We start from the raw sequence: 13,744 nt of genomic DNA on the forward strand, positions 1-13,744 counted from the left end.
CTTTTTATTTCTTGTGGAAATCACGTATACCTACTGAATTCATAACAGCACAGGATAAAAACACATCTTTGATAACACATTTGTAAACACAACAAGAGGAAGCTCCGACACACAAGTGCGGCTGTCTTTTACGCATTAACAATAACTGCTCGGAGCGCGATATGCGGAGCGCGATATGCGGAGCGCATGTCGTCCATGGCACACACAGCCTATATAAACGAACAATCTGTGAGGCCGACCTCCAACACGGCATGCTGCTCTTTTTATTCCTTACGGAAAGAAAATTACATGGATTAAAGTTCTCCGTCGCTACGACGGATTTCCGTCATTTGGAGTTCACAGAGGCCACTTCACATCTCCGATAACGTCGGGACAAATTTACAAACAGGCGTCATTTGGATAAACTAATCGCATATTAAGGATCTAAATAGGTACTTTTCACATAAAAAAATATTAAAACTTAAGAAAGTGATGTATTAACAGCACTGAAGCGAGAATTAAAACAGCTTTTAGCAGCTTTACCGCTACCGCTGCCGCGAAATGCATTCTGGGAAACTTGCATACTGTATACTGCGGTGCAGTCGGTCTGCTGTATACTGCATACTGAATCCCACATTCAGTATGCAGTATACAGTACATACCGCGCAGTATGTAGTCGGCAGTATGGTAGTATGCAGTTTCGAACATGGACATAATACACGCGTGTATTATGTCGTCATACGTCAACGCCGGTAAAATTGTCAAATTATATAGTGAGTATTTAAAAGGTCTACCGTTAAAATTGACTGAAAACACAAGCATTTTAATGTACATCCCGATTATATATTAAATATATATTAAATATATAACATACAAATGTATATATATGCACACCATTTTCGCGCCACATCTTACGTCTCTTTGTTGTGTTAGTGTTGAGTGTCAGAGCGAAAGTTAAGCTAGTATGAACTCCCTTATAATGATTGACGGCTCTGATGTATCGGATATTGATAAAACACAAAAAAATAAATGGAGATGGGCATGGCTGACGGAAACGGGGAACGATGGCAAGCCTTTTTTAGAGAGTAAAATATGAGACAAGCTTTGCAAAAAAAAAATCGTAGAGTCTAATTGAAAAGACAACAAAAAAATTGCAATAGATGCAAAAGAACAGCTGTTTAAAATCCTCCTCCTGTAAAACAGTATTGGTCGAGCATTTAAACGTGATGGCTGCATTTGGTGCTGACGTCTTATACATTTGTATTTCTTAAGCAGGTGTCAATTAACCTAACCTGGAACATGTTTCACACACTGCACGTGACTTGGCTGTAGCGCGAATAAAATTTCAGTCAGAAGATTTTTTTTCACTTTAATCCCTGAAATTACAAGTAGTCTCGCAGCTCTCCGTTACCGCTGCAGCTGCTTCTGTCAGCCGTGCTGTATAAGTCCCCAAACAGGCTGCCCATCGCACCCAGCGCAGCAGCAGACTTTTCTCCCCGTCGTGTGCGATCAGTGTCGGTCTCCGTTTCAATGAGCTCGTGTGAGAGGCTTTCAGTCACGAGATGTTTCTGTGCAGGGGAAAGGTGGACTAACCGGGAGAAGCGGGGATCCAGGAGGGCCGCTTTATTGAAGAAAAGCCACTCGCCGCTCTCTTCTTTATAGCGCATTTTTACAGTTCGAATGGAGAATTACACTTCGAATTCGAACTTTTCACCCCACCTTCGAACGAATATTCGAACTTCGAATAAAAAGTGACAGCCCTAATCCCTACGTGAGCTCCCCCGCACTACGGCCATCGGGAGGCGCACAGAGCTTTTGGCCGTCATATTATGATGTATAAAATTATATTATACTATTATATATAGAACGTTATAAGACGCCGAGAATTGGCGCGCTGCCAGCCGCTGTCACCGAGTGTGAGAGGAGAGTTGACTGAGAAGATGGCGGTTGACCTATAGTTTCAAAGTTAATACCGTTTATACTGGTAATACCGGTGTTGACACGAGCGTATTACTCGGTTTGAAAATGTCCACACCGCGGCAACCCTAGTGGTAGAATGTTTCTGCAGAAACACTCTCGGAGACCCGGCCTAGCATATCTATTCTGGCACTAAAAGTATGCTTGCTTTGTTCTGTTTGTTTTCACACATCAACATTAAAGAGCAGACCAACAATGGGTAAACATACGTGTATGTTCTGCAAAGCGTTCCCTCATTGGGTCAAACATTTCAAAGTTTTGTGGCAGTTTAAAAGCGGCTATACAAAACACAGGACTATGATGCATCTATTCTAATAATACTTCTGTGTAACAGTGCTCCGAAAACACATTAAATTCAGCAGCTATGCAGTGGGGCGTTGAGGTTGTCGGCAGTCTCTGGCATGTATGATGCGCTGCAGAGAGACACATGGACGAATATGCAAGTTGTTTCTGTCCATAGAGAATGAAAAGGAAACCTCAACTGTTCTGGCTGAATTGCTACAGATTAATCCTAAAAACACATCAATTAGCACTTAAAATAGTTATATTTAAATCAATCCTGAGCGGGTGGATACCCAAACCTCCTGGAGGAGTGTGGCGGCGTGCCCCCCCAGGCTCTCCCCTTCCACCCCTCCCCTTTTGCCTTGTGATTCACTTTCTCCCTTTGCAAGGAGCATCTCCCAGAGTATGTAAGGACTTCATTCCTCACTTGGCGGCTGAGCTGCTCAGCTGCCTGCTCTCTGATCTCCTCCTCACTGCTGGAGGAGCTTGGTCTCAGAGGCTGCTGCTGCTCCTCAGTCTCCCTGCTTTGCACTCTGATTTGCAAATTCAGGACGTCGGGCCAGGTGTTAGAAATGCAAGTCTCTTAACCTTGGGTCCAGAGGAGATGATCCCTGTGTTTAGTGCCGTCTGATAGAAGGAATTCTCCCTCTTGCATCGTTGTTGCAGCTGCTCCGTAGCAGTGATGAAGTAAGCCAAAACCAGGGCTGAGTCAAAGGCAGCAATCCGGCTTGACTTTATTGTCCCGTTCACAAGTTGAGGTGCTGGAGAGATAATGTAGCCCCACTCATGAAGCCAGTGGCACATTCAGAAGTCTTACAGGATCTGGAAAACTCCTCCAGCAAGCTCCACTGTTTCCAAATCTAGGCCCCTTTTCCCTCTTGTCTTACTGACCGAGGCGAAAGAAAACGATGCTGCTCCAGGTCATCGTCGCTTGGGTGTGCAGCTTAACTATAGAGTGTTCCACCTGGTGCTTAGGTCCTGAACAAGCATGTGCACAGGTATGCATTGATAGTCACTTCTCTTTTGAGTTTGTTGCAGGCTAGCTCACTTTTTGAAACGGTTTCACCAAGAAATCTTGTAGACCAAATAGCTTTTTTAAGGCTTAGTTGCTTCAGTGCAGGTATGGCCAGTGCTTAGCACAGATGAACAGCTATGCTTCTGTGTACCGTAGCCATAACATCATCATTGTCATGCACAATGGCGATAATTTTTCAAGGAGGAATTTCATACGTTGCTGCTAGCTCCTCCAACCACTTTGCAATGTCTGTCCTGCAGTGCCATGGGGGTATGGTGGCATGTCCCAATCATCTTTATGTAATAATGCAATGCCAAAGTGGTTCAGTGGATGCACTTCTTTTCATATTTCCTCTATCTGCTCACGAATCATTAAATTGCCCTGATTGTAATAAGTGGTTTACTCCAACGGGTGTCAATTAGTTCTTAGAGTGACGTAGCAAGCTCTGCAACACTGCGTGCAATAACTCGGACCCAACAAATAGATAATTGTGGTTGGAAAATGTTTTAATACAATTTCCTCAATCTGTTGTGGCAGCCCTTCATTATACAAGACCCACTAAAACACCTTTTGCCCTTTAGGGAATATGAATTATTAGTATAGCTATGCAGATTCTGAAATCAACCTTTACTTCCACATCCCTATTCTGACTGATTCTCTCGCTGCCACCATCCTAGCAGTCTTCTCACAGAGCTGATCTTAAACATTACCTTTGCTCTAGCTGCTAACTGTTAACCCTGCCCACCCTGCCGGAGCCCCCAGCGGGTGGCTACTTGGTGAGCTTTGTGATTCTGCCAAAGCAATGACACTCTCCCTTTCTAATGTCAAATTGTCACTGGCCACTCTATTGATTATAAATCAACCTTTGATCTGTCTCAATGATTTGATCCCTTATAAGTCCTGGCCACCCACTCACCTTTCAGCATTTGCCTGATCTAAATCCATGTCTATAACTCGTTATCGATTTCTCTTCTGCTATGTCTCCAGTCTTTCCCTGCATCTCTGCAGCCCTTGTCTTTAGTCATATTAGTCTTCTAATTTGGTTTGGACAGTCGGCACACCTCTTTCCACGTCTGCCTTAGGCCGGGGAGATCACCTGTCCTGGTTTGTACTGCATCTGCATACCACATCTAAGTTTGGCCCTCGGGTGCCCCTCTGCACCATCTGGAGAAAAAATATGAACTCTCAGCTGCTGCCGACTCATAAACCGCAGTATGAATGACTACTAAACCAGAACCAACGGCAGTTGTTGACCAAGAATGAAGATGGAGGGCTTTACGTGCAGGGATTTGCACTGCCATCCATCATTGTTGGCTGCAGATCTTTGTACATGATTTTTGAAGAACATGAAACCCGATCATAGTTCATTTGGAGATATGTATAATCCTTTTCAAAATACCAAGCACTAAGGAAGCCCTTTAACTGGTTTTGACGGAACAGTTTACAAAGCTTGGCTTTGACGACAAGGTTTTGACCAGACCACTGGGGAATGAGCTGTCAATCAACCATGTGTTCTAGAGATGGACCACAGCTAGCTCAGAAGTCCAATAAGCCAATAACTTCCTATTTGAGTCTGTCGTTGGCATGTCGCCCACCACCTTGAACAGGCTGATCTGAAACTCGTTTTTTCCTCCCTGCAACTAAAAGGCCCATTGAAACAAGGCTCTCATCCACAGGGACAAACTTCAACTTCGCCGCTAGCCGGGGGAGTTGATATTCCCACTCGGCCTTGAGTAGGAGAGAACGCTGTTCTGAAGGGGTTTTGTTCTGGAGCCTTTAATGTGCAGGATGTGAACCCCTGTTCTAAAGGGTATAGGTTCTGGAGCCTATGCTGTGAACCCCTGTTCTAAAGGGTCTAGGTTCTGGAGCCTATGCTGTGAACCCCTGTTCTAAAGGGTCTAGGTTCTGGAGACTATGCTGTGAACCCCTGTTCTAAAGGGTATAGGTTCGGGAGCCTATGTTGTGAACCCCTGTTCTAAAGGGTATAGGTTCGGGAGCCTATGTTGTGAACCCCTGTTCTAAAGGGTATAGGTTCTGGAGCCTATGCTGTGAGCCCCTGTTCTAAAGGGTATAGGTTCTGGAGCCTATGCTGTGAGCCCCTGTTCTAAAGGGTATAGGTTCTGGAGCCTATGCTGTGAGCCCCTGTTGTAAAGGGTATAGGTTCTGGTGCCTATGCTGTGAACCCCTGTTCTAAAGGGTATAGGTTCTGGATTCTATGTTGTGAACCCCTGTTCTAAAGGGTATGGGTTCTGGAACCTATGCTGTGCAGGATGGGAACCCAAACGTGTGGAGTGGTTCCCCCCCGTCTGTACCAGTGCTGCCTTCACCTAAGGAGTTTAAAGCAGCAGAGCTCATTGGTCGTCTTTTCTGCCATCCATCAGGACCTGCACACTTCAGCTTTATGGGAGGGCAGGGAGATGGGATTTGAGTGAGGTCAAGCTGAATCGCACACTGTTTGAAACAAACAAAGCACAAGCGGACCGAACGTCCTCCACAAAAGAGCTGTAAACTAAAGACTTATGTTCACTTATTTTGACCAAACCAATTCCTTGACTAATATTGGAACGGCCCCAGGCGGCTGCGTCGAGCTGCGGCAGACAGTCAAGGTGTTTTGCCAGACGGAATAACTGTATAGCGCTTTCTCTTTTTTAAATTCTCGTTTACTTGATTATCCAGAGTACTCAAGGATCTCTCAGGTTTTGTTTCCTATAGTGGCTTTCACATAGATCATAAACATAATACACAATATGTATTATGCTCTTGGATGAAAATGTATACAACTCTGTGGTTTTACATCCCGCTGCATGGGTCGTAGATGGACAGTTTTCAGTAGTGCTGTGCTGAACCACCAGATAATGTATACAACAAAAAGATATACTAGTTAGGCTGATTGTATATGTACTCTGCCTCTAATGTACTCTGCCTCTGTATTTACTGTATATGTACTCTGCCTCTGTACTGTATATGTACTCTGCCTCTAATGTGTATGTACTCTGCCTCTAATGTGTATGTACTCTACTCTGCATCTGTACTGTACTCTGCCTCTGTACTGGACTCTGCCTTTGTAGTGTACTCTGCCTCTGTAGTGTACTCTGCCTCTGTACTGGACTCTGCCTCTGTACTGGATTCTGCCTCTGTAGTGTACTTTGCCTCTGTACTGGACTCTGCCTCTGTACTGGACTCTGCCTCTGTACTGGACTCTGCCTCTGTACTGTACTCTGCCTCTGTACTGGACTCTGCCTCTGTACTGGACTCTGCCTCTGTACTGGACTCTGCCTCTGTACTGGACTCTGCCTCTGTACTGGACTCTGCCTCTGTACTGTATATGTACTCTGCCTCTGTACTGTACTCTGCCTCTGTACTGGACTCTGCCTCTGTACTGGACTCTGCCTCTGTACTGTATATGTACTCTGCCTCTGTACTGGACTCTGCCTCTGTACTGGGCTCTGCCTCTGTACTGGGCTCTGCCTCTGTATACGTTTCCTCATTAATCATGGCCTGCTTGCTCTCTGCCCCCAGCTACCTGGAGGATGCGGTAATGAACCTGGACCGCGGGGACCCTCTGACCAGGGACCACATGTCGGCTGTGTTGGCCCAGGTCCTACCCAAGCTGTACGCCTTCCTGCAGCACGACCCCCACAGCCCGCACAGCAAGAGGGCGCGGCGCCTCCAGATGATGCTGCAGGGCCTGGTCAACCACTAGCGTCCCGGATCAGGGGGGAGCCTCGGGGGCGGGGGGGGGGGGGGGTGTCAGACGGCTCCGTTTCCTCTGCTGTCTCTGTTGACACTAAGGAAGAAGAAGACTGGGATCTTTCAAATTTTCGGGGCGCGTTCACGGCCCTTGCCCACCAGTTTTCCCGCCCGTTGAGCCAGGTTAGCACTGGAAGGATGTGTTGGAGGAAGTCGTTCCTTCTGTCGCTCTAATTCGTCCCTCTCTCCCCAAGCCAGTCCACCCCAACAGAACTATCCCCAGTTACTTTAACTTTTAATGTTCCTCTTTTCTGTATAATCAAGCAGATTGTGACAGGGAAAGATTTATTTCCGCTGATTTCTGTTCTCACGGTATCAAAGGGGTTTGTTGTTGATCGTCCCTGCATGTTACTTCCACTTAGTATCTGCAAGACACTTTGATATGCATCCTTTACTACCCGTTTCTGCGTGAAAAACTAGACTGATGAAAAAAAAAAAAAACTCCACACTCCCCGTGTTCGGAAAGACGTGTCTAAAATACTTTAAAGGTTGTTGGTGTGGATTGAACAAAACCCTGAACTACAGCCTACTTTTTTATCAAAGGTAGCCTCCCTTGTTTCTATAAAGTTAGGGCCTTAAGCTCTTTGGGTCGATGAGAAGTTTTTGGTGGGTACCCCTCTGGTGGCACAGTTTGTCCATGCTCCTTCCCATGTCATGGATGTGTATGGTAGAACGCCGATATAACGATATAATTATCCTCAGTTTTGTCCACACAGTTGTTTATCAACAGTCGATCAACAAATGTGTCACACCTTAGATCACTTTTTTTTTATATAGAGAAAACGATCCTGACTGCTGTGTGGAATCGTCTTATTGGTCGGTGCGCTTACATTTTCCAGCAGCAGCTTGAGATCAGTCATTTGGTAATTCGTATTTGAAAGTAAGAAAACGGCTGTTGGCAACAGATAAGATCGCAACACCAGGATAAAAAAAAATTCATTTTGATGTTGGTTTTATTAATTGCCACATGCTCTTTAACAGCTTTTCGAAGCCAGATGTTTATTTTTTTATTTGTGAAAGGGGTCCTCATTTCCATATTTTTTTCCCTGGTAATTTAAATGACTCCCTTCAGCTAGTCTTTAATTGGAAAGGCATCACACTGATTGGTGATATGCTCTTAGGGACATCATTGAAAATTACTTGCAACTTCTGTTGGAGTTATGAAAGTAATACATTTTCAAAAGGGCTGGCGTCCAAATGTACAGAATACCCATTTGGCGATTCCCCTCGTTACCCGTCTACTTTGTCTCATTTTGAACACCTTTTTATATATCTGTAGTCTGAACACCTGTATGCTTGCATATAGAAAATGTCCTAGTCATTATTGCTTGGAAGATGCTTGCCATATTACTTTTCGATCCTCGTTTTCTTTTGGTTTTACCCAGCAATGTTCATAGACCCGTACGTACAGATCCTTCATCTGGGCTCTAGAGGGCAGCAGTTGGCCTGAAGACACTTCCATTCTGCAGGCGATGGGTCTTCAGCATCCATCAAGCATTTAGAACTCCTTTTTTGTGGTGTCGACAGTTCTCGAGAAATGACATGTAGCCTGGATACACCTATCATCGTTGCTGGGTCGTTAGTATGGTTTGCAGATTGTAAAGTACTCAATAGATGCATTACATGGGCGCTCTGTTGTTTGGAAAGCTTGGTTGAGTTTGTCAAGTGCCTTACTGTACTACTCGAGATGGTCTGAACGGGTACACATTTGGACTTTTTCAGACCCAGATAGCGCGGCAGTGGATGAGACGTTGGTAGGGTCGTTACCTTGTAGTTGCGTCAGATGGTGGGGAAAGAACAGCCTCTGATGGCATGAAGTGGGGAACGTATGCATGCATGTATGTATGTCTCCTGGGAGCCGCACTGGCAATTGCACCATATTTGCTAACTTTTCAATTTCAACGTTTCTAGAAAGATTGTCTATTTCAGATTGGCTCAAAGTTCGGATTAGTTTACCTCTGTATATAAATTTGAGTTTTGGAGAGATTCTACTGTCTTGGTTGAAGGCCTATACCGTTGTGGCCTGTTTTCAAACAGATTATGGTATGTCTGCCTGTGTGTTCAACCCTTTGTTCCCTGACTCCCTGGTACGCCATGGGTCCTGTCGTTGTTAGCTGAGGATTGGTGTTGCTTTACCTCCCCAATGAGCGGCATGTTGTGCCCAGGTGTTCGAGCACGCGTTCTATATCTGTGGAGTGAAGGTGGTTTAATGACCCTGGCCCCTGCGTGGGGGAGCCTCATGCTGCATCTCCTCCAGTAAAATCCATCATTTGTTTTATTTTCTTACAAAGGTTGTGATTTGGAAGGACATAATAAAGGTGTCCATGGTCAAGCAGTCCTCTAACGATCCATCTTTTATTGTACCAAATTAGAAAATATTTCATGGTCTGTTATGTCCTCGAGCCAGTGTCTCCAGGTTTCCATCTGCCCTCTGTGTTCGAGGAGAGGAGGAGTGCAGGTATAGCTCAGTTTATACATACACGGTTTGAGTTCTGTATTCTCTGCTACTGGACTACAGGAAACTGAAAATCATTCGTTTTCAGATGAAGAAACCAGAGTTTCAGCTAGAAAGCTTTGCACATAACGCTACACTATATTTTCCTCGATTAGTTTGATGATAAAGAAATTGTTAAATATCCGGGTTTTTTTCGGTGTATGACAGACTTGTTTATTCCCCAAATGCTTGGTGGATTATGTTGTAAATTTTAGTTACTTTTACCCTATACGTTTTTTGAAATAATAAAAACATGTTCAATTTCTTCGTTGTCCCTCTATTGTATCATGATCTTAAATGACAGCGATTGGTTTCCCGCCCTATGTGATGGGGGGGGGGGGGGGGGGGGGGGGGGGGGGGGGGGGGGGGTTGTAAAGCACATGATGTCTTCTCCTAGTTAATTGGAGTTTGGCAGCTCAAGACCGTCCTACTCAGCAGCACCGCTGCCTCCTCCCTCTAGCAGAGCAGCACGCTTCCACATCCAGGCACACTACAGTGAATTGCCGTCCTCGACTCATTGATAACGAACCACCGAATCGGATTATCTACTATCGTCAAGCGGAACGACGATACGTCTATATTCCCCGTAGCCCGAATACGCGCTATTGACCACAGGAGGAACCGGGGCTCATTTTCCCTCCCAAGCAATTCCTCCAGAATGTCATCATTAACGAATTCGGCTTGCCTATTCATCCTGCCTGTTGCCCTGTGTCTGAGTAAGTATAAGCCTACTTCTAGTACAAGCCGACTCCGAGAAAACTTTAGTGTACAATGTTTAACTTGTAGGTCTTCTGCTGAAAAACTTAAATAGCAGCAACCAAGTTGTGCTGTTCCACCCTGCCTGCTGACTTGTACACGGAGGCTGAGGTTGACTGAATCGCACGGTGATGGCTTTCCGTTTGTGAGCATTTAGTCACACCTATAGCGCGATACCATCTCCCGTACAGCCAAAGCCTACCAAGATAATGGTTTGATGCGGAACAGGTATACCGGGACGCTACTGCAGTATTTAGGCTACTCCAAGGTTCACCAGGTGAACCTCCATCTCACTTATAGTTTCCTCTTTAAATGCTCACTTTAATGCTACTGTTGGATCACAGCTACCGGACGAGCTGACGTTCTGCCCTCCTTGCGATACGATCATGTCGGTGAGATAAAGTGGAGACAAAAGTGCATATTTAATTCATCATTTACAAGTATATATCTTAAGATTCCGGGTTCAACGCAACGGCAAATGGCACTCGCACAAGACTCTGAGATAAGTCCTAAATGGTAATTACACACCAGGGCATGGTTGTAGCCTACATTTTTTTCGCGTATTTCAACCATCACAGCCGCCCTTCTCTTTCCTCTGCACACTGTGGTGCTGACGCTGAGCTGGAACCACGCTGTGTCCCCTTGGGGATGCGCGCAGGGGGGGGGGAACATGCCGATGGAAATAAATCATAAATGAATTGCATCAGTCCCCACACGTCAGCGTCCCACGAGACTCAAGTCCGGTATCCGAACCTGCACGCTCGGACGCCAGGGCAACAGTGCCATGGCTATAGTCTCTATCTTCTCTCCTCTATTCACTCTCTCGCCTCGGTCTTTCTCTCCTCTTTCTTGCTCTTTCCATTCCTAAGGCCTGTCCTACGCTCGGGTTCTCAGCTGTTTTATTCTTTAGTCTTTCCTCGAGCTGTGTGGTCCAGCATTGCTTCATGAGTCCTGTATCTCTGTGGGACTTGGGTCCAGCCTAGAGACTTCCACTTAAATCTGAACGGTCATGCAAACGCTGAGCTAGAGCGTCCAGGAGTTGAGTCATAGAGCTCATCTTTCTGCTCCCCAAACTACAAGATACTCAGTGGACAAGTCGTTTCAGGCGCATTATCGGGCAGGAAGGGGGGAGACATTTGATCTCTAATTGTACTCCTCTGGAGCGGTTCCTAAACTAGTCTTCCAGTCTTCCTTCTCTCTGCAAGTTCTGCCTCAGCAAGTGCAGTGTAGTGTAGACAAAGCACAGCTATGGAAAGTAGGAGATTCCTCATTAAATTTCGTTCACCACACTTGTTGAAAATCGCCTCAGCAATTTTGTGAGCTGCTTCTTCTACCCCCTTTTTTCTCTCTCTCTTGCTCTCTTTCTCCCCCCCATCCCCCACCCAGTGGCTCTTCATTACAGACGAAGAAAGCACGGCTCTACGTTATGGAACTCCCATCATGCTCATCGAGATCACCAAGTGTAGACACACACACACACACACACACACACACACACACACACACACACACACACACACACACACACACACACACACACACACACACACACACACACAGGCAAAAACTCATCACCGTGGCTATCTTTAGCTCTTCCCGGCAAAACACCTGCCATGACAGATGTGTTCAAAATATCACATCGGCAGCCCGCCATATGTAAGAGATGTTTTTATCTCTACATCACTTCGCTGGGCTGGTCTCACTGTCTCCCCCACATCCTGTCTCACTGTCCCTACCACATCCTGTCTCACTGTCCCTACCACATACTGTCCCACTGTCTCCCCCACATCCTGTCTCACTGTCCCTACCACATCCTGTCTCACTGTCTCCCCCACATCCCCTCTCACTGTCTCCCCCTCATCCTGTCTCACTGTCCCTACCACCTCCTGTCTCACTGTCCATACCACATCCTGTCTCACTGTCCATACCACATCCTGTCTCACTGTCCCTACCACATCCTGTCTCACTGTCCCTACCACATCCTGTCTCACTGTCCCTACCACATCCTGTCCCACTGTCCTCCACCACATCCTGTCTCACTGTCCCTACCACATCCTGTCTCACTGTCCTTACCAAATCCTGTCTCACTGTCCCTACCACATCCTGTCTCACTCACCCCACATCCTGTCTCACTGTCTCTAACACATCCTGTCTCACTGTGCTCCAACACATCCTGTCTCACTCTCCCCCCCCCCCCCCCATTATGTCCGCTCTCTCTCTCTCTCTCTCTCTCTCTCTCTCTCTCTCTCTCTCTCTCTCTGTTCTTCTATTTTCTCATGTCGTCTCCCCTCCTCTTCACTTAATGTTTCTCCTCTCTACTGCAACCTCCCCTCTCCTCAACTCTTTATCATGTAGCATTAAGGTTTTCATGTTGCGTTGAGTTTATCATGTAGCACTATGTTGGACATGTAGCATTGTGTTTTCCTTCAGGTGTTGTCTTTTTCTTGTCCCTTTGTGTTTGATTGCAGCTTTTTGTTTATGATGTAGCATTATGTTTGTCTTGTAGCGTTGTGTTCGTCTTGTAGCATTGTGTTTATCATGTGACATTGTGTTAGTCTTGTAGTGTTGTTCCTATCACACAGAGTTGTGTTTGTAATGTGTGTTCCTGAGATGCTGGAATTATTATGCTGGAAAAAAATAAAAGGTATAGAGTAATATGTGTATGTGTGTGTATATATGCATATGTGTTTTTGTGTTTATGTCTATGTATTCATATTCTGTATCCCCAGACTCCGCCATAAATATTTATACATACACACACACACAAGGACACACACAAACCCCCCCACACAGACAAATAGATTACAGGTCGGTACTGAAGGTCAGTTCAGATAAGGAATTGTTTAGCTGCCCGTTTAAACCTATATCCTTTCTATTTCTGCTTGGCAGACTCATATTCTGAAAGGCAGTCACATGCATTTCACTCTATTAAAGGGAGTGGCCAAAGAGAAGGATAGAAGAGAACATTGATAAACCAGGAGATAAAAAGAGAATTTGTGGCTGGTTCATTTTGACAGAAAGTGTGTAAAATGCATTACTTGATATTCATTGTAAGAGCTTTAGATCACAGGCCAGAGGTTAACCAAGATAGAGCAGGCCAGAGGTTACCCAAGCTAGAGATCTACAAAGTTTGCCTGGTATGAAGTTTGATCAACAAATGTCAACACATGCCCAAGAGTAGGGGTGTAATTGTAACGATACATGTATTCGTATTGAACCGAATCGGTACGGACGTCGCCGTTCGGTGCATGGATTTATACGGAGTATACAGGGTTTACAATTAAATAAAACTGGCGTGCGGATTAATTAATGTAATGCAGAATTAATGTTAGATACGGAAGTTCTTCAGGGACAACTACACTGCAGCTACACTTTGACTACATGAACCGCGACATGTAGGAGAAAGGGATTGTTGCTCGGGATTGTCTCCCGCCGGAGCCTGCTGCCCGCTTTCGAGGCACCACCGCTTCGGCAGCGGGCAGCGGGCTCCG

General features: G+C 45.6%; 2 protein-coding genes across 4 annotated transcripts in view; both read left to right on the top strand.

Moving 5' to 3' along the window:
- Nucleotides 1–9,762, top strand: part of edc4 (enhancer of mRNA decapping 4) — a 28,419-nt gene extending 18,657 nt beyond the window's left edge. For all 3 annotated transcript variants that reach the window (XM_030365545.1, XM_030365547.1, XM_030365546.1), the window contains one exon: nt 6,773–9,762. In XM_030365545.1, the coding sequence (XP_030221405.1) occupies nt 6,773–6,956 (184 nt within the window). In that variant the 3' untranslated portion in view covers nt 6,957–9,762. The remainder of the gene's footprint in view (nt 1–6,772) is intronic.
- Nucleotides 9,763–9,859: 97 nt separating this feature from the next.
- Nucleotides 9,860–13,744, top strand: part of nrn1la (neuritin 1-like a) — a 32,001-nt gene continuing 28,116 nt past the window's right edge. Inside the window, exon 1 of the mRNA XM_030365551.1 lies at nt 9,860–10,213. Coding sequence (XP_030221411.1) covers nt 10,156–10,213 — 58 coding nt within the window. The 5' untranslated portion in view covers nt 9,860–10,155. The remainder of the gene's footprint in view (nt 10,214–13,744) is intronic.

Source organism: Gadus morhua, chromosome 9 (assembly GCF_902167405.1).
Source record: "Gadus morhua chromosome 9, gadMor3.0, whole genome shotgun sequence".
Classification (NCBI taxonomy): Eukaryota; Metazoa; Chordata; class Actinopteri; order Gadiformes; family Gadidae; genus Gadus; species Gadus morhua.